The sequence below is a fragment of the Mixophyes fleayi genome, chromosome 4 (assembly GCF_038048845.1).
Source record: "Mixophyes fleayi isolate aMixFle1 chromosome 4, aMixFle1.hap1, whole genome shotgun sequence".
NCBI lineage: Eukaryota > Metazoa > Chordata > Amphibia > Anura > Limnodynastidae > Mixophyes > Mixophyes fleayi.
The window spans coordinates 234,866,649-234,893,937 of NC_134405.1; the positions used below are offsets into that span (position 1 = coordinate 234,866,649).

Genomic DNA, 27,289 nt, shown 5'->3' on the forward strand with positions numbered 1-27,289 from the left:
AAAAAAAATAATGGAGAAGGTGCTTCAGTAGAGGGGCATGACATGCGGTGCATAATTACTAACTGTAGGACATTCATTCACAATGCTTAGACCTGAATCTATTCTAAATACAGTACTAACTGTACCATATGTTACAAAGGAATGCCGTAAAATTGCTATATGCAATGTTCATTATCAGCTTCGATTTGGGCCCTTGGTCTTCCAATAACTCATCGACACAGGTAAGGCATCCAGGTTAGCTACTTGGCTGTTTAAATTGACATGTAATAGCAGTACATGGAAAACCATCTAGAAATCATGATAGTCAGGTCATCAACATCTTTTGTTATTAATATTCCATATACTTCATATATCCATAACTATAGAAGATTATTTGTAAAACAGATTTAGCATACATCAGAGTTTTTCTTTCCTTTTTTTTAACAAAAATTACCCTTTCAAATGCAGTTTACTTAAGACTAAGACAAACCAGAAAATCATCTAAAAGGTCCATGTGTTTTTAAAGTACTTTGTGATAGGATAGAACTCCTATGTCACCCTGTCTGTTGTGTTGCTGGGCTGTGGCCGGGCTTGCCTTGCCCCCATCCCCTTTCTTTCTCCCAAATGCCCCCTCTAACCGCAGTAGGAGGGGCTTTTGCTGCTGCTGCCATGACTAGGGTCCTTAGCAGCACCTAGAATCGCATCCTTCTGGGTAACTCTTGTGCTAGTGTACGCCCTTGCTGGTACACCTCACTTCTTGCCTTCAAATCAGGGTTGCTGTGGCTGGTTCCTCCTGGCCTATCACACTGGCTCAAGCTGCAGGGTAGCAGGCAGAGCACTGCTACTGGAATGCTGTGTCCAAACCTCAGAACAACCAGATAAGGGATTAGATTTGGTCTAATCTGCAGGTCACAGGAATTACAACAGGTACATTTCGATAACCTGGCTAGAGGTAATCCAGCCTCCTGCCCCTCTAACCAATCCAGGTGCTTCATGGAGCCTACACATAACTAAGCCTGGAGGGGTTTAACACATTTTTACATTGCTGCTAGTGGCACCTACGTCTGAGGTTTTCTATTGAATGTTTTCAATCAGGATATAACATTTCTCTAATCTTGCTTTGAACGCAATTTAACTTGCAAAATTCACATTCATCGGTGATCACTTGCATAGGGAGTCTACCAGCAAGTATAATTACCTCCTCCTGTCTTCTAGGCTCAACAGATGTTTTGGTAACTCAGAAATGAAAAGGTCTAAATTAACATGATTACCTGTCTCCAGCCAGCTGCAAAACCCAAACCTGACATACTGTCTCAGAAATCAATACATTTCCACACATACAAATATAAAAAAAAAAAGCAAATTTGCAATGATATACAGAGGTGCACTGCACGTCTAATTAAAACAAATATCTACAATAAGTTATTTATAAAAGTGATCCAGCCATACTACCTTACTGCTAGACTAGTAAAATCCTCATAAGATGTTTTAAGTGTGGACGGACGGACGGACGGACACACACACACACACTTTCAGCCTGTGCTAACCTTCTGCTTGAACTAGATTCTGTTAAGTTGTTATTGAACGGAATAAAATACCGATCACAAATAACTTGGGAAAAAAAGGATCATTGATCCACGATTGCAAAGCAACATCTTATGGCCACTTGAGATAAGGTTTTGTGAAAGCACAAAAGGAGCATACAAGGAAAAATAATGCTGCAAGCTGTATCTATGCTCCATGAGGCATCCAAGCTCCATTGGTTTAGTAAATGGCCTTCAGGGTTATCATAGGGATCAATTATACATTTTTTTTTTACAATAACATTTGAGCTGCATTCTGTTCTATTCAATAGCAGCTCAATAGGACATAGCTGAATCGGAGAAACAACACAGCCTGGACATCCATGTGTAGCTTTGTGTTTATTGTTCTATATTGTTCTACCCTGTATAGTCTACTGTTTGTACCATGTACGGCGCTGCGGATACCTTGTGGCGCCTAACAAATAAACGATAATAATAATAGCTCTCACCAAGCAGAAATCAGTTACCAGATAGCCAATGATATTCAGATATAGAAAACAATTAGCAGTATAATAAAAATTGTATACTTGTAATATGCTGACCAACTGCCATCTTCTCTAAGAAAACAGTTTGCCAAATGTCCAGTTTGGATTTTTTAACATGTGCCCAGCTCATGAAATTTCACGCATCCACTAAGACAAAGATTCCAAAGACACAAACTGGCACAGGAGCAGTAAAAAAATCTGTTAAATTTATTTTTTTGTGCTCACAGTAAGAAAATATTTCTCATATTAACTATTCATCATGTGGTAACATAAAAACATGCATCACATCACAGTTTCCACTCAGGTTTATGTAGATTGTTAGTATAAGTGCGTGTATGGGCTTCCTGAGGGTAATGCAACATTGGTTCTTTGTAGGCAGGCATGACTTGTTGTGTTACGAATATAACAATTTTTATGTTCATTCTACCTAGCTTTCTTTAATTTATTGATCAGGAGGGAGGCTTGATATAGCCGAGGGTGTGCTTCCTTTAGGAATAAAACAAAATCCTTACATTAACATGTTTATGATAGCACTGTCACACCACATCACTCTCACCCCCACTTTTGCTAATACAATCTTTAATTAGACCAGTTACTATATCATGTTTGAGAAGTGGCCTAACAAATATTCAATAATACAGGTTTTTAATGGTTATTTTAAAATCAACATCTTATATGCTAAACTTTTCCTGTCTATCAAAATGAACGCTTCTGCCTAAATGTCATCCATTAAAATACATTTTAATATTACATAGACAGAAAAAAGGAAGAGTAAGCATGTGTAGTGTGATAACAGTATTATATGATGTCATTTGTATTTCAAAAAAGGATTATGCATCCTCTAGATTAAAAATTATTTTATTAGTAATTTATTAAAATATCTTCTAAATACTAAATAAAAGCCCAGCAAAATATTAAAATTTGTGTATTTAATGAAAAGTTAATTGAAAAGGTTGTACACCAAGAGGCAAATTTATCAAGATGCGGGTTTGAAAAAAGTGGAGATGTTGTCTATAGCAACCAGATTCTAGCTGTCATTTTGTAGAATGTCCTAAATAACTAGAATCTGATTGGTTGCTATAGGCAACATATCCACTTTTTCAAACCCGAAGATTGATAAATTTACCCCCCCCCCGAGTGTCAATATGCAGTTTTTACAAAGCTATTAAAAATTAACCTCTTAGTAAGTATTCATGATCTCTAAAGAAGTAAAAACAATCTTCTTCCTCATTATATTTCAAAAATATAATCACAATCCGCATGCCTATATACACTATTAATGGGGGCATTGTTATATCTCTTTCAAATTTTTCTCTTTGTTCCAAACTATTAGAAAAGCAATGTAAGGGGCATATTCAATTGATGGCAGAAACGCCAAAAATCTCGCAGCGTTATTACGGTAGTTTTCTCGCTGGATTTCAGCTCGTGGCTCAGGGAGCTGCGAGCTGAAATCCAGCTTACTATTAGCGTAATAATGGTAATAGTTTTTACGCCGCGGGGACTTCAAAGAATTGAATATGCCCCCAAGTGTTTATATGATGCAGAAAATACCAAGTAACAATTATAGATACCTTGTAACCACCTGGTATGTTGCAATGTGGTGTGTCACTATTCTCACAGGGTAAATAAGTGATTGGAGACACTTTCTAATATCTATTTTTGTAGTTGTACCTCTTGTCATAAATATACAGGCTAGACATTTATGGATTCAATTGACCGCATTTGTTCATGAGAACAATGGGGCTTGCGTACTATTACCGTTAGTATGGTAATATTAACACAGATTTTTGCTTGTGGCTCACAGAGCTGCAAGCAAAAATCAGCATTGAAATGACCGCATTACTGGTAGTAATTCGTGCTATTACCATAGAAATGGTAATAGTGCATGGTCCACGTTCGTGAGATCAACTGAATCCCCTCCTTAGCCCTTATCACATAAATTTTAAACGGAAGTGTCTGATATCATGTATGAATATAATTGTAGCATCGGCTCTAAAATCTCCATCAGAAGTACTATTTGATCCCAAAGCATATGGGTGACTACTATCTAAGTTATCCCTCATGCTCACAATGTCACATACTAATACTGCATCTGTTAGATAGCCCTAGCTCCTCCCCTTTCTGATCTATTTAATCTAAATCTTTGTCAAATATTATTCAGTCAAGGACACTTATCAAGCAAATAATATAATACCTACTGTTAGTGCACTACATATGTTAACTTTTGCTTTTTCTGTCTATGTATCTGCTACTAGCTAGCTAAGTAATAGCACCTGCTTGCAATCTAATACAAATTTAGGTTCTTATGAAAAGATATAGGGGAGTTAACAGTAATTATAGTCACTTTTTGAGATCTCTAGTGCAGTAGTTTATTCCCTACTTGTTCCACATTTTAATATGGTCAGTTTTTCTCCCTAAATAATCCAGACACACCCTTTCTCATTACCTTGTATAGCAACGCTTTTCAATGACTGTAGGAGCATGTGCTTGGTGACGTCAATGTGTATGACAAAGTCACTGAATGGCAGCAATCATTTTATTTTTAGGATATCAGTAGTACGATCATAACTCCCAATTTCCTAAATAGTAAGACTGCACAATTTCCACGCATTCGTTTATTCATTTCCATTTAATGGACAAAATTTTGTTGTGTCTGATAATCCAAGACCTTTTGTCTCCAGTCTAATGAAATCTGAAATAGGTTTTTCTTTTACATCCAAAGCATCTAAAACATAAAATGTAGTCACAAGAGACTTGCCAATAACTAAAAAATTATCTTATGTTCTTCACATTTATTCAATATGAATACTGAATATTTGGAGAATATTTTTTCCTCAAACTTTGAAATAGCACTCATAGAGGTTTCAAAGTTTCTCGACATACACACTTTTAGTAATTACACATTCCAACTCATAAAATGGTAAGGAACATTTATATAGGGATCACTCACCAAAAAAAAAAACCACATAAAAATAACCAAAATATCCTTGCTTTTCAATATGATAAAAAAAAATCCCAAACTTTAGAATCTTGCATTTTTCTTGTTTCACATTGACTTTAGCAAACAAGTAAGAATTTTTATGACCAATTATAAAGATGAGATGTTCATAAGCACTATGCAAATACTTAGATTAAGAAATGGTCCACAGTAATACATGTACATTATATCGTTGCAGTCGCCTTCTAGCTTCCGGAACACTTCAAAATACCGTCACTTGTTCATGGCATAAGATGCATTAAATGCTGAAATGGCATTCACTTCTTTTGTTTAATAGTCTTCTTTTACAAAAAACAAAAGCAAAAATAAAACAGATTTCTTTTTTTATACTAAAGTGTCCTTTATAATACTGCAGTCTTAAGCATTACGGCCTCTGAACTAATTTGCTCTTATTCACTTCCTGTTCTCTTAGTTTGAAGTGGGTATACGCTAAAATACCAAGCAGTGTACACAGTATTCCAGCTCCCTGATTAAGAGAGAGGGGGTCCTGAAATAAGATGTATCCTCCCAAAAGAGTAATGCAGAACTTGAAGTGTCCAAACATATTGTAGCTACGTATGCGTTAAGGATCAACATTAAAACAGCTGTAATAAGTCATTAAAAAGCAATAGTTATTTTCTATAAATGCTCCCTAAAACCTAGAAATGTAAATTGTGGGGAGTCTGCGCTTCCCGGGTAAAGAAAAAATAGGCAGCCGGGGAGATAAAAATGGGGGAAGAGTCCCACACCCCTAGTTGGAATAAATAAAAAGAGATCTCCCAGCGCAAAGAGAAAGGGGTAGAGAATATGTAAGGAAAGAAGCAATCCACCAATCCCTAAAACCTAGGTTTACAAGTTAATATGCAATAAAAAAAAAAAAAAAAAAAAAAAATTCTCCACATATTTGCTATACTAAGTACAGATGAGAGATGTAATATTCACAATGGGTTTCCATTGTTGGATGATTTGAAATGTATTCAATTGTACATGCCCTCCTGCAACTATTATTAATGTTTTTTTAAAAAAATACAATAGAGAAGAAATTTAGTATTACCAGCAGAGTGTTTTTTTTAGGTTACAACACAGGCCTACTTTCTGGGTTCAGATGTACTGATTGATCAGTAGAGCTGAGGAAAGTGAAAATTGACAATTCTGCATAATTATCTAAATACATAACTAAACATCACAGAAGTCAGAAAAACAAAGCAATATATTTAGTTAATGCTTCAGAAGAGCACCCTTATACTTTACTATTCCATTCACTATTAAAAGGGTCTGGTAACAGTTCAGTAACAACACACGCAATGACAGAGGCATGATGGCATTTTTTTGAAGACTGCCAAAAGATACTGTGGGGACGATTCAATTGGACTGTGGTATTCGTAGAAAAACGCCTGCGCACTATTACTATGGTAAGTGTGCAGTATTATCAATAGTACGGTAATTTTAATGCTGATGTTTGATCGCTGCCCTCGGGACCGTGAAGCAAAACTCCAGGTTAAAATTACCATATTAACGGTAATAGTATTAGTGTTGCATTATTCTTAGACTAAGCTGGCTGAATTGAAATCGGCCCCTGTGTCATTTCATTGAAACATGAAACACATTTTTGGAAGAGATTACCAATATTCATATTAGTCTCCTAATACAATGTGCTCCTGTAAAATATGGTATTACACCATGCTTACTATCCAGTCTACAAAGAAATACTTGCATAGAAGTGATTTTCCTGCATACATAGTTTATTAACTTTTCATATGCACCACAATAGACATAAACAAGCCTCTTTTTTTGTGTGTGAATTTGTGAGGACTAATTTTAGTAAGTAGGTTACAACTTTACAAATCTTAAGCTCTTATGGAAAATTTGATTTTTATACCTATGTAAAATCCGTTTATTCCTAGTCCATTGGGGGACACTGGGAACATTGGGGTATAGCGGTATTGAGGTAGTGTTTGGCACTTTAAGAAAGCTGTTAGATAGCCCTCGCTTCTCCCTTCTATACCTCCCCTTTCTGCTAGGCTACAGTTCATGTTTAATATAAAGAAAACAGAAAAGAGAAAACATTGACTTTCCTTGAACAAAAAAGAGAACAGGTCAAACAATCAAGACAAAAAACTAGAGCGTCAAGGATGGGCGACCTTGTGGAATGAGCCCGAAGAGGATCAGGAACAGGCTGTGCAGCCCCAGTATAGGTTTGACGGATTACAGCCGTAATCCATCGAGCAATAGATACTTTAGAGGCAAGCCAGCCTCTCTTCTGCGCATCATAGAGGACCAAAAGATCCTCTTTTTTTACTCAAATTTTGGGTCCTACGGACATTTGTGCGTAAAGCGTGGATCACATCTAAAGAAAGAGAAACCTCGTCCTCTGAAGACCTACATTTTGTAAGAGCAGGAATGACAATGTCCTGATTTAGGTGGAATCTAGACACTACCTTAGGGAGGAATTAAGTCTTCGTCCGAAGAACTGCCCTATCCTTATGAAAAATAAGAGGATGAGATTTGCAAGACAAAGCTGCAAGTTCTGAAACTTTTTTAGCGGAAGAGATGCCCAAGAGGAAAACCGTTTTCCCCAAGTCAAAAACTAATTCCACCGTGCCCAAGGGTTCAAACGGAGAATGCTGTAAAGCATTCAACTCCAGGTTCAAATTTCGCGCCACAGGAGGAACATATGGAGGTTGTACATATAGAACCCCCTGAATAAAAATCTGAACATCCGGCATCACAGCCAGCCTTCTCTGAAAGAAAACCGAGAGCACCGACACCTGACCCTTAAGCGAACTAAGGTGCAAACCAGTGTCCAACAAATCCTGTAGGAACATAAGCAAACTGGACAACAGAAAGAAGAGGTAGGATACCCCTTCCTTTCACACCAGGCAGTATATGTCCTCCAGAAACGATGATATATCTTGGCTGCACCCGGTTTGCGAGTCCAAAGCATGGTCTGAACCATGTGCTTGGACAGGCCGTTAGCTCTAACGATCATGGCTTCAACAGCCACGCCGTTAAAGCCAGACATTCTAAACCGTGATGATAAAACGGCTGGCCATAACGGCAGATGCCACGACCAGCTCCCAACCATGGAAAGAACGTCTTGAGTATCAAGCTCTCAGAGGCCGATCTGGGGCTACCAGGATGACTGGAAAGCCCTCTCTCTGTTCTATAACCCTCAGAAGCATGGCCACCGGAGGGATTAAGTAAATTAGACAGAACTGCCACAGAGCAGACATGGCGTCCATGGAGAGAGCCAATGGACGACTCGCCCGGGCGCAGAAGAGCTGAACTTTGTGATTCAACTGAGACGCCATCATGACGATGTCCGGTTGACCCCGTCTGTCTACCAAGTGGCAAAACACCTCTGGGTGGAGGGACCATTTGCCGGCTGCAGAGTGTCTGCTGAGAAAATCGGCTTCCTAATTTTCTACGCCTAGAATAAAGATGGCCATGACTGCCTGAATGTGGACTTCGGCCCAATGAAAGATCCTGTGAATCTCTCGCGTGTCCAAGGGACTTTTTTTGCCGCCTTGGTGATTGAGGCATGCCACTGCCATGGCATTGTCCGACTGAATCTTCACCATCCTTCCCTGCAGATGTTGTGCGCTGATGAGAGCACGGAATACTGCCATCATTTCAAATACATCAATTGGAAGTTTGAATTCTTTCAGGGTCCAAAGACCCTGAAGAATACTGACTGCTCCCCAAGCCGAAAGACTTGCATCTGTTGCGAGCAAGATCCAATCCCAGAACGCCAATGGGTGATCCGTGCAGAGGTTATTTGCAACCTCCAAAAGGAGTTAATGACACACACGATGAGACAGATAGAACACCTGGCCGGACAGATTCAGATGGGATTTGTTCTATTTCAACAGGAGTTCCAACTGGAACTCCCATGCATGAAACCGAACAAACTGGACCGCCTCAAAAGTCAATACCATCTTGCCTAGAACCTTCATGTCGACATGCACAGGAGGTCTGTTTGACAGCCAGCAGATATTTTACCATCTTCTGCAGGGCCATAATCTTGTCCAGAGGCAAGGACACCCGCTGTTTTTGGGTATCGAATAGGAGTCCCGAAAGAATCATTCACTGGGTTGGAGTCAACTTGGACTTCTTCAAGTTGAAAATCCATCCCTGAACTCCAGAGTCCTGGTTACTACCTGAATATGAGACAGAAGTACCGCTGGCGACTGCCTTGAAAAACAAGATCGTCCAGGTATGGGATGATCGTAATCCCCTTGGACCGCAACAGCTCAGCCATGATGGTCATGATTTTGGTGAAGACCTACGGGGCCATAGGCAAACCAAATGAAAGTGCCTGAAATTGGTGATCTGACTGAACCGCAAATCTGAGGAGGGACTGATGACCCTTCCAGATGGGAACATGCAGATAGACATCAAGGATGCCTAAGGCCACCATAAGCTTCCCCTGTTTTATACTGTAAATCACTGACTGCAAAGACTCCATCTTGAACCTATAAACTCTGACCTGGGTGTTCAAAGATTTCAGATTCAGAATTGGTCTGAAGGATAAAGGTTGGAATAAAACCCCAAACCTTTTTGTGACTCCGGAAACTAAATAATCACTCCGGAAGACATCATGGGGCAAATGGCCTATCGCAGGGCCAGACGCTTTTGCAGACAACCGGGAAGCCCTATGGAGACCACCTGGGAGGATAACTAAAGAGATCGATCATGTACCACCGGTCCATGACTTCTCTAACCCAGGTATCAGTGGTAGAACAAAATCACTGATCCCTGAACACGAGAAGACGTGCCCTCACCACAGCTGGCCATAGAGGAGCGGAATGCCAATCACGCCGACTGCTTGTCCGACCAGGCCTGACGTCCATGCTGCATACCTCCCCTAGTGCAGACAAGCAACTTCTGGAGGACTGCCCTGAGGAACACTGACCCCAAGATGGACCTGAATATCGAAAGGAACGGAAACCTGGACATCTTAGGCTTAGAAGCATTGACAGGAAGAAAAGTACTTTTACCTCCTGTTGCCTGACTAATAATGTGTCAAACTGTGGGCCAAACAAAGCACCCCCAGAAAAAGGGAGTGTTTCCATAGTTCTTTTACACTCCACATTGACCTCCCAAGACTTAAGCCAGAGATTCCGACGAGCTGTCACCGCCAAAGCAGAGATTCATGCCCCAATGATTCCTGCATCCAGGGCCGCCTCTCCCTAGAAATCTGTCGTCCTCTGAATCTGTTCTACTAAAGGTAGAAGTTCAGAATACAGGCGCCTGGCCAACAGACCCTCAGAGAGCTACTCTGACCAACGTTCAACTGCTTTGTTGACCCACACCAATGCCAAAACAGGCCACAAGGAGGCCCCCACAAAGACGGACTTAAGGATGCTCTCAAACTTACGATTTGCGCCACACTTAAGAGTAGTGGCATTGAGTAGAGGGAGAATTGTCATACAGTCCGAATCAAATCATCCACCCCCTGACGGTCAGAAGGAACCTGTTGCATAATGGAAGAAGCGTTCCATTCAGAATCAACCACTAATTCGCCTTCCTCCTGGGAAGAAGAGTCAGAATTTCACTCACATTTCTGTATGGATGCCGCCACCCGCTTGCGCTTGTGAGAGGAGGATGGTGTAGCGGAATGCAACATCCTTTTCAAGGAGGAAGAAACTGAAACCAATCCCTGTACCGAGGATGCAAGACCACGGACCCAAGGTGGTTCCACAGAATCTGCAAGCACAGGTTCAACCGGGCCCTGTCTTAGCGAACCAGCATCAGAACCCACCCCAGTCACTACAGAAGCAGGAGGGTCTAGGATAGCAACACCCACAGACTAAGATCTCACCAATTGGACAAGCTCAGCTATGGTATTGAACAGTGACCGAGCCCAGTCGCTCGGTCAGACACGCAGCGGGGAGGTCAGACACGCAGAGCTAGATTTACTAAGATGCGGGTTTGAAAAATTGGGGACGTTGCCTATAGCAACCAGATTCTAGCTTTCATTTATTTAGTACTTTCTACAAAATGACAGCTAGAATCTGGTTGGTTGCTATAGGCAACATCCCCACTTTTTCAAACCTGCAGCTTAGTAAATCAAGCCCATAGTCTGCATCCCCACTGCTGCCAATGGGGGAGGGAGGACTGCGATAGTGCTGTGAACCGCGGACCACTGAACTGCTGATGTGGCTCTGACAGCTACCACACCTAGAGAGGCCAGCCTGCAGAAACAAAGATGATTAGAAATAAAAATAAAGAAATAAATAAACAAGGCTGTAAGCAGCCCAAAAGACCTACACTCTGGGCACTTAAACTGGAGCCTAGCAGGAAGGGGAGGTATAGAGTGGGGAAGCTAGGGATATCTAACAGATTTCTGAAAGTGCCACACGCTACCTCACTACCACTATACCCCAATGTCACCTGTGTCCCCCAATAGGATGTTTGAAAAAATATGCATTTAAAAAGGATACGTAACAGGTGAAGTATTCCCGATGATCCAGTAGATAGATAGGTTTACAGTGAAAGCAATAATACTAGAAAGAAGCACCATTACCTGTAATTTAGAAAAAAAAATGCTAAAATCTAAATACCTACAAGCTTAATACTTATGCATACACTTACAAAGAAAACTTACCAAGGCTGTGAGTGACCATGGTCCAAATATCCCTCCTTCTCCAATTACTGGTTCAAATATGGGCACAATAGAGAACAGCATAGCAGAGGACAAAGGTGCTTGGTAGTAAAGTAGTTGCATAGAGTTCACCTGTAACTCGTGTTGCTTGGCTCCAACCCACTACAAATAAATGAATAATTCAAACAGTTTTGTTTTTCATCATTTTGCTTTGTCAAGCTGAAACTATATATTAGAATATTATTTATTTTATAGTGCTTCCACTAAGGCTAAAAGATGTTATCTGAGGCTGGGCAACAGAAATCATCTCAATGGCGCAGCGCGCGTTTAGTGGTGAGTACTTCTGCCTCATAGCAGAGTTCAATGCCAGACCATAGCCTTCTGTATAAAGATTATACGTTCTTCCAACATACTATTAGGTTAATTGACTATTAAATGGACCTTAGGTCTGTGTGTGTGTGTGTGTGTGTGTGTGTGTGTGTGTGTGTGTGTGTGTGTGTGTGTGTGTGTGTGTGTGTGTGTGTGTGTGTGTGTGTGTGTGTCTAGGAAGCTCTAATGGGACAGGGACTGATGTGAGTAAGTTCTCTGTAAAATGCTGCAGAATTAGTGGTGCTATATAAATAGCTGATGATGAATCACAGCAAGTGATTATTAAACAGTTTCTCTTCCAGTCTTCTTATTACCATTTTCAGCCATCTGGCTTGGCCTTATTAACACGGCTTACTTTCCATCTTCATTTCTCCTTTAAACTAATTTAATAGGGAGTCCTGTTGTCTTTGCTCGTAGGCCTTATGTTTCCTTTTCAAATACCCTCTATTCACACTTCCAATCTACACTAATTTCCATTTTCCTATAACTTTTAATTATTGTTTTCTTCAATACCTTGTTATTCCAATGAAGGAGAGCTGTGACTTATTTGGCATATTACTTGCTGAATTTACAAGTAATGCTAATATATGCATAAACTCTAAAGTCTGATGTCATCACATCAGTGTTCATTAGGACAAATTGTGCATTATAATGATTAATGCCCCTCCCACAGTGCTGCAAATTAGGACTGAGACCATGTGCTGTTATAGGGTCACAGAACTCCTCGATGACTTCTAATATCCTTAGTGGTGCATTATGCCATACATATACCATTTTTCCAAACTCTTCCGTATTTAGCAGGACAGTCCAAAATCAACGACCTTGAAAGGGGGAAGGCCTTACGGAGAAGTGGGTGGGACTTCACTATAAAGTTGTTATGATCATGGTAAGGGTTTGAGTTAATTGGGGTCTGTGTGGATCAAGGCACCTTTCAACATTTATCCAAAATAGAGACAAACTATTTCATACGCTAATATTTAGTACTGTTTTATAGTAATAATTTACTAGACCTATTCCTGAGGGGTGGGAAGTTACAGATCTTTTAAACAATTCATACACATTGTGAAGTTACATTTCAGTACACACCAAAAAAGAAACCAGTAGAAATACAAACCACTTGATAAAGGGAGGTTACTAGAACACCGAGGGTGGCAAACACCATTCCCAAGACATTGAATTTGACATCGTAGTAGGAGTTCAGGAACACTCCTAATGTAATGGGTACCTGCAAAAGTAATACATCATTTTAAAAAGTTTTACTACATGCCCAAAATTAAATTCAATTTGATAAATTACATTTCATAAATCAGAAAAAGAACACAAACAAGTTGGAAATGTCAGAAAGTATATATATATATATATATATATATATATATATATATATATATATATATATATATTAGAGACAGTAGAAAACTGAATCAAACATACTCCACCTTATCTGTGACATTTTGATCACATACTGAGCCTTCAGATATAAGAGGAAAATATTATATTAAATTGAATCAAACACGCTATATCAGTACTGTGAAATTGTGAAATTCCAAGTATCAGGAGGCATGGTCAGAACAAATTTGGGTCTTAGAAATGAATCACTCTGTTACGAGTTCAAGAGAGTAAATTTAACCTTACCTTATTTCAAAGAGACAACACAGCTTTCTTACCTCCGAACACATTTTGATTTGCAACATTCAGGTTTACCAACAAGGCCCCTTGGGCCCGATTCATTAAGGATCTTAAATTAAGAAGTTTCTTATGTACCGGTAAGTCTCCTGGACAAAACCATGTTACAAAGCAAGGGGTGCAAACTAGTTTTCTGTTTTGCACATAAGTTAAATACTGACTGTTTTTTCATGTAGCACACAAATATATACTTTAAATTTCAATGTACAAATAAGCTATCAAGTATTTGTGTGCTACATGAAAAAACAGTCAGTATTTAACTTATGTGCAAAACAGAAAACTAGTTTGCACCCCTTGCTTTGTAACATGGTTTTGTCCAGGAGACTTACATAAGAAACTTCTTAATTTAAGATCCTTAATGAATCAGGCCCAAGATCAGTTTGTGTCCGGCTCAGTATTCCAAAAACATTATCTTTAAAAGACTACACAAATAGGACTATCACTTATTAAGTGTTTCCAAATGTCATTTTATCAAAAATGTGCTCCAAAATATCAGTGCAAAAAGAAATGGTGCAAACTCACCAACATTTTCAAGCACAGTATGGTACACGGGCTTAGATATGTGCGATCTGTTTAATTGAAAACTTCTACAAAAAAAAACAAAACAAAGATTTATATAACAAAAGGTGTATGTGTAATGATGATGCATATTTTGGTAATGTCGTGCTATTTATGAACTTTCCTGCCCAAAAAGCAGTAGATGAGTCAGATATAATAATCAAGCTTACATGTAAACAGCTTTTTTTTCCCCCCCTCAAACAGAGGAGTTAAAGTTGCTGAAAAGAAATACAGAGTAAATGGTAAATGTGAAGCATTTAGGAGTGTTTCCCTTCCTTTTAATATCAAGCAACAACATCTTGAAAATATGATGCTGACAATTTAGAGATTAGGGGACACACTTTAAACTATGAAACTAGGAGGAGTCAACAGCATTTTGTATTCTAACATTTATTTTCTAATATATTAACTTTAGCTATGACATTTCATTTTGTTCCAAGGTACAATTAATTTTCTTAGAGCTAAAGGAAAAAAGACCGCACCAGGTGGTCCGATTACACTTCCCTCTGATAGGTGCTCTAATAAGGCTAGGATAGTAAATGACTATCCATATATGGGAAGGGTGCACCCGATCATAAATATTAGTGACCACAGATAAAGAACAAGAGAGAAAAAGTAATGATCTTATTAGTGCCCCATAAGATCATTACTTTTTCTCTCTTGTTCTTTATCTGTGGTCACAATTAATTTTCTTGTCTCCTGTTTCTCTCTTATACACTGCCTCACTTCCATGAAGCCTGAGCTGCCTTTTATAATAGCCTCTGCTCCCAGGTTGCTGATGTTACAAGCCGCGGCAGCTCAAGCACCGCCGCAACTCGCTCTGGCCCCACAGACATGTCCTGGCCGTCGTCATGACGACCGGGGCGGCACTTCCGGTTCTTGCCCTGGCCAACGCCATGACGGCGGTCAGGACGCTCATCACAGCCGCGACCCTGCCAGAGGGGCACCAGGCCATGAGTTATTCATTCCCAGGTGGGGAATGATTATCATCCATATATTTACAGTTGCTCCTGATTGCAAACACATGTTATAGCATGCATACAGGACTGCCATCACAACTGATCAGGACTTACACCAGCCCTGTAGCTGGAGCAAGAGATACGGCAAAAAAAACAAGTAACTTTGACGATACGCTCAAAAATCGACAGATACGTTCCTTTATGAATCAGGCCCACTTTGTGCAGTGGGCCTGATTCAAGGAAAGAAAATGTTACTAAAACTATAATGAATACCTTAATAGCTGGTCTCTTTAAACAGCATCAGATCTTGTGTGCAAAAGTACACATATTTGGTAGTCAATAAGTGGTTAAAGTGTAACTATACCCACAAATGTTAAAATACAGTACTGGTGTAGTTCACAGAATTAACATTAAATTGTATGTTTTGCTTACCAATGATGCACTTTTCACCAGGTCTGATGAAGCCTAAAACAGTCCACCCTGTTCTTCCATTAACAACTGACACTTTCTTTATGGAAACAAGCAGCAGTGTTGCAGATGACCATCCCCTCATATACTTGTAAATGGAAAGTACACAGAACGACCTCTACAAAACCACTGCTTTTTAAAATCACACAACCGTAGTAGTAGTGTACAAAAAACAGCATAAGTCCATTAGAGGCTTTAAAAAATAAAGGCAAGTAAAACTCAGGATTTGTGTATTGTTTGTTTGTATGTTCTCCACATGTTTGCGTGTTTTTTCCAGGTGCTCCGGTTTCTTCCCACACTCCAAAAAATATACTATTAGGTTAATTGGCTGCTATTAAATTGTGTGTGTGTGTTAGGGAATTTATATTGTAACTCCAATAGGGCAGGGACTGACGCAAGGGAGTTCTCTGTACAGCGCTGTGGAATTAGTGGCGCTATATAAATAGCTGATGAACACGTGTAACCTCCAGTAAAACACACACTTAAAATCTGGATGAATAGTAGTCAATAAAGTGTTGCATGCCTAGGGGTATATTTACTAAACTGCGGGTTTGAAAAAGTGGAGATGTTGCCTATAGCAACCAGATTCTAGCTATCAGTATGTAGAATTCACTAAATAAATGAAAGCATAGGCAACATCTCCACTTTTTCAAACCCACAGTTTAGTAAATATACCACCTAGATTTCTTCTAAGAAACCCATAAAACATCCTTAATTTGGCACATAAATGCTATTCATACACAAGTGTGTATATATTTATACAAATGTGTACATTGGAAAAAACGTCAATATATTCTAGTTTTTAATTTAAGGGGCTGCCTATATTATTATTTCCTCAATTAAATTATTATAAAATGTATATGCCACACTTGACAAGACAAAGTTAAACTTTTGATAGCAGAGTACAGACAGCAGAGAAAACCATGACAATTAACTGCAATTATCATATTTGAACTGGGAGCGAAGGAGCTCAATTAAACAGCCTGAAGCTTTTCTTCAAAATCTATGGTAAAAATAAGACTTAAAAATGATGTTATTAATAGGGCATAGTTATAACAGATACAAGAAAGCTAGTATTTTTTCCCAGAAAAGGTGGATACCTGATCACAATACCAAGACTTGGAAATTCTGCTACTTATAGGTTATTCCAAGTACCTTATTATTCACACGTTATAGCATACAATAGATAACATTTAAAAAGCTCATCTGAAACCACACTCACCAGAGTGAGCTTGATCCTGAGGGAAAAAGCCTTTCCATACCAAAGGGTTTGGATGAGGATGATGACAGGAGTTGTCATGACTTTTGCCAGCTGGTAGGTGCCTATGGTGTTGTTCTGAAGTGACAAGTTGGTGAAAACCACAAAGCCACAAAAACTAAGTGCCAATAGCAGCACCTTAGAGACAGAAAGACTCTTGGGGCAGAACATCCCAAATCTCTGACAGAGGTACAATCCTAACCAGGTTACCACAAAGTGAACAAGTGTCAGGCTCATGTTGGGGAAGCCATAATGAACATAGATCCACTTATTTATAAATACAATACAGATTGATGACAGTAAGTTTGCCAGAAGGCCAGCAGCTATCCTCCAGGGAGAAGAAACAGGCATCTTGAATGAGAGCAAGAACAGGGAGGTAGACTGTCAGCAAAAGAAGAAAGAGTTGGGAGAAAGAGGAACAAAGTGTGGACAGTTGTAATATGGGTAAAGAGTTAGTTTACACTGATTATAGGACACTAGCACAAGAGTTGAGATCAAGTAACGAAAAAAGTGAATGTAAAACAAGAGAAGCAGCATTAGATAAGGGTGAAATGATAAGACAAGGCGCACACACAGCAGATTATAAGAGGAGGCGACGGCAGCAGAGTCTCAGAGATGCGGGAAGTAAGGTGTGCACCCGGGATAGACGATCTAGTGAGACAATCCACTACTGATCTCTCCTCCTGCCGGCAGTGGACACTACTTCCACTTCCACGCATGCGCAGTGCGCTGGACGTTGACACGTCACATCGTTTTATTCACTGTAAGTAAGGGTGTGTCTTCCAGCGACAATTTTGCCCAAACAAAAGATGGTGTCTGTTCCCCTGAAAACTCGTAGCAACCATCTTTAGTTCGGTTTGAATAAGACAGATGTTGCAGAAGCACACTGATCGCAGAAATACTCTTATTCAGAAGAGGTGTGATTACTTTTTTAATTAATAACAACTGGCAAGAAGTAGGATAAGGTTGTGTTAGAAATGAAACTCATAAAATAGCAACAAGAACAACATAGTTCTTCAAATGTAACCAAACAGGCTAAAAGCAAATTAAGAAGAATATTACTGCATATCTTTTTATGTATTTATCTATTGAAAGGCTGGGAGGGTGCTTTCGTGCTAATAGTGCAAATGGAAGTACAAAAAACAAAAAGTGCAAAAGGGTGCAGCAAACTTCAGGCTTGTATCCAAAGAGGAAGGACCCCTCTATCCCAGACCGCTAGAGCTAAAAAGGCCCCTTAAGAGGCAAGGGGCTTTACCCATGGTCTGAAAACTTGCACACTGAGTAAAGGTTCAGACTGCCCTAGGCTAACACGCTTGTAATGCCTCCTCCCCTGTCACACTAGGCTAATATGCATTAGGTAAAAACAAACTCATCCTTAATTTAAAATCCTGTTTCTTTCATTCCACCCCCACCAATGTTTATGTTTCCTTGTTTTTGAAACTCAGCTCCACTTGGCTTTGTAAAAGGCTCAGGGCAATCTTTATCACCATTCGTTTTCATTAAAATCAACTCTATAGCATACTTGCCAACTTATGGCAGAGCTGTTGGGGAAAGATGGGTGTGCGGGGGGCGGGGCTCAGAAAATCGTGTCTTGTGGCCCCGCCTCTGTGACGCAATGACGAAAATGCGTCATTTTACAGTGGGGGGTGGGGCCAAAATCGCAGCATTTTGGATATAATTCTGCCCACTTCACTAGGAAGTGGGCAGATGCCAACTGTGCAATAGTTGTAGGAGAACTTCACCTAGAACCTCACCTAGAACCTTTAACTTCTGGGTAGCAGTTATCGCTGCTGCAGTGCCTCTTTGCTGTTGGCTGGCTGGTACTCCCTGACTGCTTACTATGGATCAGGACTGCTAGATAGTGGGCAGAATGTTGACACAGACAATGGATTCAACATAGGACATCCTGGGAACGGATTAGAGTGTAAACTTTTATCTGTTGGTCACAGGCAATAGCCATCAGGCAGAATCTTCAAGCAGTGAGGGTTTATTGCTCAAGGGTCCTTACAAGGACATATACACACTAAAGGTACTGTTGACCTTCCAGAAGTTCAGATGGTATACCACTAAAGTTGAAATACAAAATACAGGTCATATATACTGTTTATGACACACATTTTGGCACCCTGATTCTAGCTGGCACCACAAAATCTGAGATATTGCATCTGCTTAGCATCAGGATGTAATATATTCTCTCAACTTGGATTTAACATAATTTAAACTTAGCAAACGTCACATCATTCTGTGATTTTCTAAAATACTTGCTATTTCAGTATTCAGGTTTCCTATCTCTCTAAAACACAGGATGAAAGGCCAACAACCCCTCACATGTGCATTCAAGCTAAAAAGATGTGTTGTTCACTCACATGAAAAGACTTAATTACCAATGGAATTTCCTTTCTTCCATTCTTACAAAAACAATTTTCCTCCAATATATGCAATATATATTTCAAATACAAAAATGAGTACATTTGCAGTGACATATCGGTGCGCTGCACCAAAAAGTGAATTACATTTTCTTGCTTACTGTCATGCAGGCCTGCATAACATATCACCTGCCACTCCAGGCATTACCAGCTGTCATCCTGCCTGTACTTGCTAACACAGATCCAGAACCTAAGGAGATGCGACCTGATCATTTTGGAGGAGACTATACTTAGTATCGTCAGTTTGTGGCCCAAATACCGTTTGATTTTCCAGAAGCACCCTTGAACTTTTGCTACAGACTCTCTAAAAGTTGGTATGAGTCTTACACTGCTTAAAGGTGAAGTCCTAGATTGGTCTAACCGATTGCTTGAGAAACAAGATCCGATGCTGAATTCTCTTTCATTGTTCCTTCGAGGGTTTGGCAAAGCCTTTGATAATTCGCACAGCAAAGTAAATTCTATCCAATCTTTGCCAAGGACAAAGCTCATTGATGGATTCTACTATGGAATTTCACTTTCCCTCCTATGACACGTCTACTTCAGTCCTTTAAACCTAATTTACTGTATCTCACAGAGTTCTATATATCGTATCTTCTGTATCAAGACATTATAGATTCATAATCACAATGTATATATATATTTATGAAACAGAAGATTTACATGTACAATAATGTAATGTTAGGAGCCGTCCCCGCACACACATTAGGTGCCAGGGACGGCTGCCTTCTTTGCCCTTCACGCTACTTCCTGTTCTCGGCTGGAAGTTCGGGTGCATGCGCCCAAACATCGCGTCCCCATTGCTAGACAACGGAGACACCAGCAGCTCTTCATCATCCCACGTCCACCAATGATAGGCCACTTTCATCTATTTAAACCTGGCTCTGGTGCCATTAGGGTGCCAGAGTATCTAGGTCTCTAGTCTCCAGCACCTCGTTTGCCTCCTGCATACACCAGTCTTCTTGGATTCTGACCCGGTTCTGCCTGACTACACTTTTGGATCTCCCTCTGGACTTATACCGATTTCCTGATATTATCCTTTGGCGTTCTGACTCTGCTCCTGCTTGCACCTTCGATACCTGTATTGCCCGCATGGTTTTGACCTTGGACTTCACGGCTACTCTTGTTCACCTACACTTCGTTGGTAGCTATCTGGGAGGGCTGCGACTGGCACGTCTCTGCAGCGAACCCCAAACTCCCTTGCAGGGGACCCTGGCAAAGACCAGAGGCGTGTTTAGACTCCGCGCCTCCTAGCTTAGCAGCACCAATACCGGCAGTTATGACCTTCAGAGCAAGTCTATTCATGTTAGTATACTCTGGCCATGTCCTCTGAAGGCCCCGGTGAACAATCAGCCTATGATTTGTTGCTCCACTTGGCTGATAAAGTCGAACAACACGATGCCGAGCAGGCCCGTTTACTCCAATGTATTCAAGGGATAGCCTCCCGTCTGGACTCACTCCAAGCCTCCTTTCCTGCCTCCCAGTCTGCTGTCATCACCTCTTCCAGAGCTGGTCCTTCCACTTCAGCTCCTACGACAGTCTCATCCTCCTCTTTGCAGCTGCCGACACCGGAGAAATTTGATGGAGACCCTAAAAAATGCCTGGGAGTTTTGAATCAATGTTCAATTCATTTTGAATGTAACTCCAGATATTTTCCCTCTGAACACTCTAAGGTTGCTTTCATCATCTTGCTACTCTCCGAACAAGCCCTGGCATGGGCCTCTCTCTTATGGAAACGTGATGATCTCCTTCTACAGAACATCTCATCTTTCACCACAGCGTTTCGGAAGATATTTGATGAACCGGGCCAGGTTTCATCTGCAGCCACCAGCCTCCTATCCCTACACCAGAGTACCCAAACTGTCGGACATTATGCGGTTCAGTTCCGTACCCTGGCTTCCAAGCTCAAGCTCATTTGAGGCAACATTCTGGCAGAGACTTTCTGATCGTATAAAAGACAAGTTGGTGTCCCGCGAACTCCCTCTGGACCTTGACACCCTTATTTCCCTACGTAATAGGTTTGATCTTCATTTCTGGGAACAAACCCAAGACAGATCTTCCGCCAGACGCTTTGTTCCCCGCCTTGCTCCTCGTTTTCAGAACCTGAATCCGGTTTCTTTGGAGGAACCCATGCAGTTCGAACAATCCCCTGAAAAGAGGTAAAGAAGAATAAAGCAGAACCTCTGTCTATATTGTGGGGAGGCTGGTCATCTATTAGCCTCCTAGTCGGTGACAGGGTGGCTATTCTAGGAGTCAGACTTTCCACTCCCTATTCCACCTCGAAATCAGATTTTCTGATGTCAATTTCTTTGGACACTCCTAGTGGCCCCCTAGTGACCTCTTCCTTTGTGGACTGCCGGAAATTTCATCTCTGCCACCTTGGCATCACAAATATCAAATATCTACCTGAGATTTGCCTCAGCCGTTGTTTCTTACTACCGTGGATGGTAATTGTGTCATCAACGGTTCCATTTCCAAGGTTTACTTCTTCTGTTCGACTGATGGTAGGGGACTTGCAATCGGAATGGATTGAATTTTTGGTATTACCCCAATCCATTAATTCTGTTATCCTGGGTCTCCCATGGCTCAGATTAGCTACACCTCAGTTTGGAGTTCAGCACAGGTCACTTCCTGGGCTCCACAATGTTTCGAGAGATGTCTCACAGTAAAACCCAAGAAGCGGAATACTTTCTCTATATTTTGTCAACTGCTCTCCCCACAACTGGAGCACCCTGCTCCCTATACCTCCTTTCAGGGCGTCTTCTCCAAAGCAGCCTCTGAGATTCTGCTTTTGTATCGTCCTTGGGACTGTCCAATTGTCCAATTGACTTGTTATCCGGTAAACCCATTCCCAGGAGTAGAATTTATCCTCTCTCTCTTCCTGAAAATCAGGCTATGTCCCAGTACATCACCAAAAATTTACAGCTTGGCTTCATCAGAAAATCCTCATCACCTGCTGGCGCAGGATTCTTTATCGTTAAGAAACAAGATGGTACATTACCCCTGCATCGATTATCGGCAGTTAAATTCCATTACTGTTAAAAATAGGTATCCTCTCTCTCTCTTATTTCTGAACTGTTTGTTCGGGTCAGTGGCTCAAAAACTTTCTCGAAATTAGATCTATGGGGTGCTTATAATTTAATCCGGATTCGTGAGGGGGACGAATGGAAGACTGCCTTTAGCACTTGTGATGGGCACTATGAGTATCTCGTCATGCCCTTCGGGCTGTGTAATGCCCTAGCAGTGTTTTAATCTTTTGTTAAAAAAATCTTTCGATTCCTTCTCTACAAGTCAGTGGTAGTATATCTGGACTATATATTAATTTTCTCACCTGATCTCATTTTACACCATTCTCATGTAAAAGAAGTCTTGTCTCGTCTACGTCAGAGCAAACTCTATTGTAAGCTTGAGAAATGTATTTTTAAGGTGTCTTAAAATTCCTCTCCTAGAATACCAAGGGCTAGATTTACTAAGCTGCTGTTTTGAAAAAGTGGGGATGTTGCCTATAGCAACCAATCAGATTCTAGCTATCATTTTGTAGAAGGTACTAAATAAATGAAAGCTAGAATCTGATTGGTTGCTATAGGCAACATCCCCACTTTTTCAAACCCGCAGCTTAGTAAATCTAGCCCCTAGTCTCTGGTTCAGGATTGCAGATGGATCCGGAGAAGGTTTCTGCTATTACTAATTGGCCTCAACCTCTGGGCCTGAGCGCTGTTCAATGTTTTATTGGGTTCACTAATTATTATAGACAATTCATCAATCAATTTTTCACACTGATTACCCCCATCACAACCCTCACCCGAAAATCAGCGAACCCTATGGTGTAATTCCCAGAGGCCATCTCAGCATTTACCTCCTTGAAAAAAGCTTTCTTATCTGCACCTGTACTGACTCAACCTGACCAAAGGAAACCATTTTTCCTCGAAGTGGACGCCTCTTCGGTTGGGTTCGGAGCTGTACTTTCACAGGAATCTTCCTCTGGTACCCTCCGTCCTTTTGGATTCTTTTCTAAAAAGTTCTCCACCTTAGAACGCAACTACGGGATTGGTGACAAAGAATTACTTGCCATCAAGTCAGCTTTAGAAGAATGGCGCCACCTACTTGAAGGCGCCCTTCACCCGTTTACGTTCTACACTGACCACAAAATTTTTATTTACCTCCGGGATGCTCACTGCCTGAATCCCCGTCAGGCGAGGTGGTCCTCTTTCTTTGCTCGCTTTAACCTGAAACTCACCTTTCACTCTAATACTCAGAATTCTCGAGCAGATGCTCTATCTTGGTAATTTGACAAATCTGATCTAGCTCCCTGCTCTGAACCTCCTCACATTCTCGAACCTTCCAGTATTATTGCTCAAACCAGGGCTTCTTCCAGGACTCCTCCAGTTGGATGTTCTTATCTGACTCCTCACCATCGCATCAAAGCCCTCGCTGGACCCATGCTACTAAATTTGCTGTTCATGCTAGGTTTAAAAAGACCTTCTCTTTGTTGTGCCAACGCTATTGGTGGCCCACTCTCCAGATGGATCTTAAAGACTTCATAGCCTCTTGTGAAATATGTGACTAAAACAAGATTCCTAGGCACCTTCTGTCAGGTTTGCTTTTACTTCTACCAGTTCGTGAACGTCCTTGGGTGAGTCTTTCTATGGACTTCATCATCGACTTACCTCCTAGGGCTCATTTCAATACTATTTGGGTAATAGTAGACAAATTCTCGAAAATGGCCCATTTCGATCCCTTGAAAGGGATCAAGCTCACTTGAGTCTTGGCTGTCCACAGGATACTATATCTGACCATGCAGTACAATTCATATCACGATTCTGGAGGGCCTTCTGTAAAGATCTAGGATTTGACCTAAAGTTCTCCTCGGGGTATCATCCGCAGACTATTGGTCAGACGGAACGTGTAAACCAAGATCTTGAACTATTTCTCCGCTGTTTCTCCTCCGGTAATCAAGATAATTGGTACAACATCCGTGGGCTGAATTGGCCCATAATAATCATATACATGATTCCACTGGATCCTCCCCCTTCTTTATGGTTTATGTCTCCCATCCCATCCTAAGTGATTTCTCTCCTCCTTTAGCACCTACTGTTCCTGCTGCCCACTCTCTGGTTTGAAAGTTCATTCATATCTGGACCTCAACTAAAGAAAATTTATTAAAAGCTTCACAACAGTATAAACTGGCTGCTGAACGTCATCGCAAGTTTATCCAAACTCTTCATCTGGGAGATAAAGTGTGGCTCTCCACATGGAACCTTAGGCTCCGGGTGCCATCCATGAAATTGGCTCCACGTTTTATTGGACCATATCCGGTGATACAGATCATCAACCCGATAACTTACAGACTGCGCCTTCTTCCCTCTCTGAAGTTCCACAATACCTTTAACGTGTCTGCTTAAACCTCAATAAATTCTCTCACAAACCTTCTCATCCACAGCATTTGTTGACTGCAGAGATCAGTCACATTCTGGATACCCGCAACCTGCGTGGGCGTTCCCAGTACTTGGTCCATTGGAAGGGCTAAGGACCCGAAGAGCGGTCATGGGTGTATAAGGAAATCTTCATTCTCCTCGTTTTCTGGCTGATTTCATCAAAAGACAATCCTTGAAGGACGCATCTTTCAGTGGAGAGGAGGGGGAGGGGTACTGTCAGAAGCCGTCCCAGCACACACATTAGGTGCCAGGAACGGCTGCCTTCTTTGCCCCTCGCGCGTCCCATTGCTAAGCAAAAGAGACGCCAGCAGCTCTTCCTGTCAGAGCAGCTAACCGCCGTTCCCACGTCCACCAATGACAGACCACTTTCATCTATTTAAACCTGGCTCTGGCGCCATTATGGTCCCAAAGTATCTAGGTCTCTAGACTCCAGCACCTCGTTTGTCTCCTGCATACAACAGTCTTCTTGGATTTTGACCTGGTTCTGCCCGACTACTCTTTTGGATCTCTCTCTGGACTTATATTGATTTCCTGGTATTGACCTTTCTGACTTCGCTTCTGCCTGCACCTACCTGTATAATCCACGTGGTTTTGATCTTGGACTTCACGGCTACTTTTGTACACCTACACTTTGCTGGTAGCTATCTGGGAGGGCCGCAACCTGCACGTCTCTGCAGCAAACCCCAAATTACCTTGCGGGGGTCCCTGGCGAAGACCAGAGGTGTACACTTTCGTGTCACTGCAACCAGTAGTAACATTTCTTTATCTAGTGGTGATTACACATTGTTCTCTTTATACATGTCCTGCAGCAGGAGGAGGGGGGGGGGGAAACAACCATTAATTAGTTCATTAATGTTTCACTTAAAACTATCTTTCCCATCTAAGTGAAATATTTTTGTCATATTTGTTAACAAACAGTCTATGCACATACACTGAACTTATTCCATGTAACAATTTTGAATCACTTAAACCAACACCACAAAATCTAGGAACTTCCATTACAAACCCATTTACTTGCAATCTCCATGCAATCTGCAAACCATATCTCAAACTATTCAATCACTTACAAAATAACACTTCCTCAACTTCCTATGGCTCTGTCGGCCATCTTCGAGTGTGCGTGGCAATAAAACCAACTTCTTGCCACTCAGATATTATCTCACAGAATTAACTTTTTGCTAACTTCCATACATTATCACTTAACAATTTTCACTTACAATTTTACTTCTTCACAAACAATGCAAATCCGCATACTTCCAAGTCAGTATCATTCCCATCTAATTAACAATTGTCACAATCTTCACTTCAAGCTTTACAAGTACCATGTAATGAAAGTACCATGTTACAAACTGACTTCCATTACAAGAACACTCTAGTCATCTTTCCCAAAAAGCTAGCCATCTTTAAACCACACATTATACTAACTTCCATTACAATCATTCTAATCAATTTCTAAGTATACTAACAATATCACAAGCAAATCAATTAAAAGCTAACACAACACAATTACCTATGTTACAACAATTAGAGTTTTATCTACTCAGCATTAACTCCAGGTCTGTAACTCCATGTTGTTAGGGTTCTGTTCACAACCACTTCCTTAATTACAGCCATGGAGCCAGACACATGATATAAACGTTTAAACTGTTTATTGCAGTAAAGTAAAGTCCAGGTAAGGCAAAAATAAACAGTAACAGTTCAAGCTGAATGGAACAATGGATTTCCAGATCTTGGCAAGCAAGCAGTAAATAATAAAGAAATGCAGCAGATGACTTAACTGAAACCAGTTTGTAGTAGCAGCCAGAAACATGCAGGTAATCCAGGAACAGAGAGACACATGAGCAGGCTAGGAACATCACATGAGCAGGCTAGGAACATCACATGAACAGGCTAGGACCATCACATGAACAGGCTAGGACCATCACATGAACAGGCACGAAAACTTCAATGACCAGCAAAGGATACAGGAATCAGCAGGCACATATAGGCCACAGATAGGTGTGGAGTGATTAACTAGCAGTGCAAGTTAACCCCTGACCGGAAAGGCTGAACAGCAGTACCCCAGGAGAATCACAGGCACTGCAGGGTAATATGCACACAGGGAAACTAGGCAAATAATAACACAGGGCAAAATGCACACAACGATACAAGGCAGATCATAACAGCAGGGTAATATGCACACAGGAAAACAAGGCAAATAATAACACAGGGCAAAATGCACACAAAGAAACAGGGCAGATCATAACACATGTGTTGGAGCATGTCCTTTAGTGAAATTCATCTCAGTAAAAACTATGTGATGTTAAATACTTTAGTGTCAAAAAAGACAAAAGTATTATAGGAGTGATACCTTTATTGGCTAACCAAAAACAAATATTGTATTTGCTAGCTTTCAGAGCACAGAGGCCCCTTCATCAGCAAGTTTACAAATGAATGACTGAGAAAAAGGCACAACATTTAACAGATGTTACATCAAGAACTTTGTACAAGGAGGGGGGGTGAAGA

The 27,289-nt window shown here is 40.8% G+C and overlaps 1 protein-coding gene across 1 annotated transcript; it reads right to left on the minus strand.

The window, feature by feature from the left end:
• Nucleotides 1-2,239: 2,239 nt before the first annotated feature.
• Nucleotides 2,240-17,643, minus strand: SLC35E3 (solute carrier family 35 member E3). Its single transcript, XM_075209514.1, has 5 exons — nucleotides 16,891-17,643; nucleotides 13,115-13,225; nucleotides 11,635-11,793; nucleotides 11,471-11,553; nucleotides 2,240-5,596 (listed from the first exon to the last, which is right to left on the minus strand). Exons 1-5 carry the CDS (start codon nucleotides 17,275-17,277, stop codon nucleotides 5,410-5,412), a joined length of 927 nt encoding a protein of 308 aa, XP_075065615.1. The 5' UTR covers nucleotides 17,278-17,643; the 3' UTR covers nucleotides 2,240-5,409.
• Nucleotides 17,644-27,289: the final 9,646 nt, after the last annotated feature.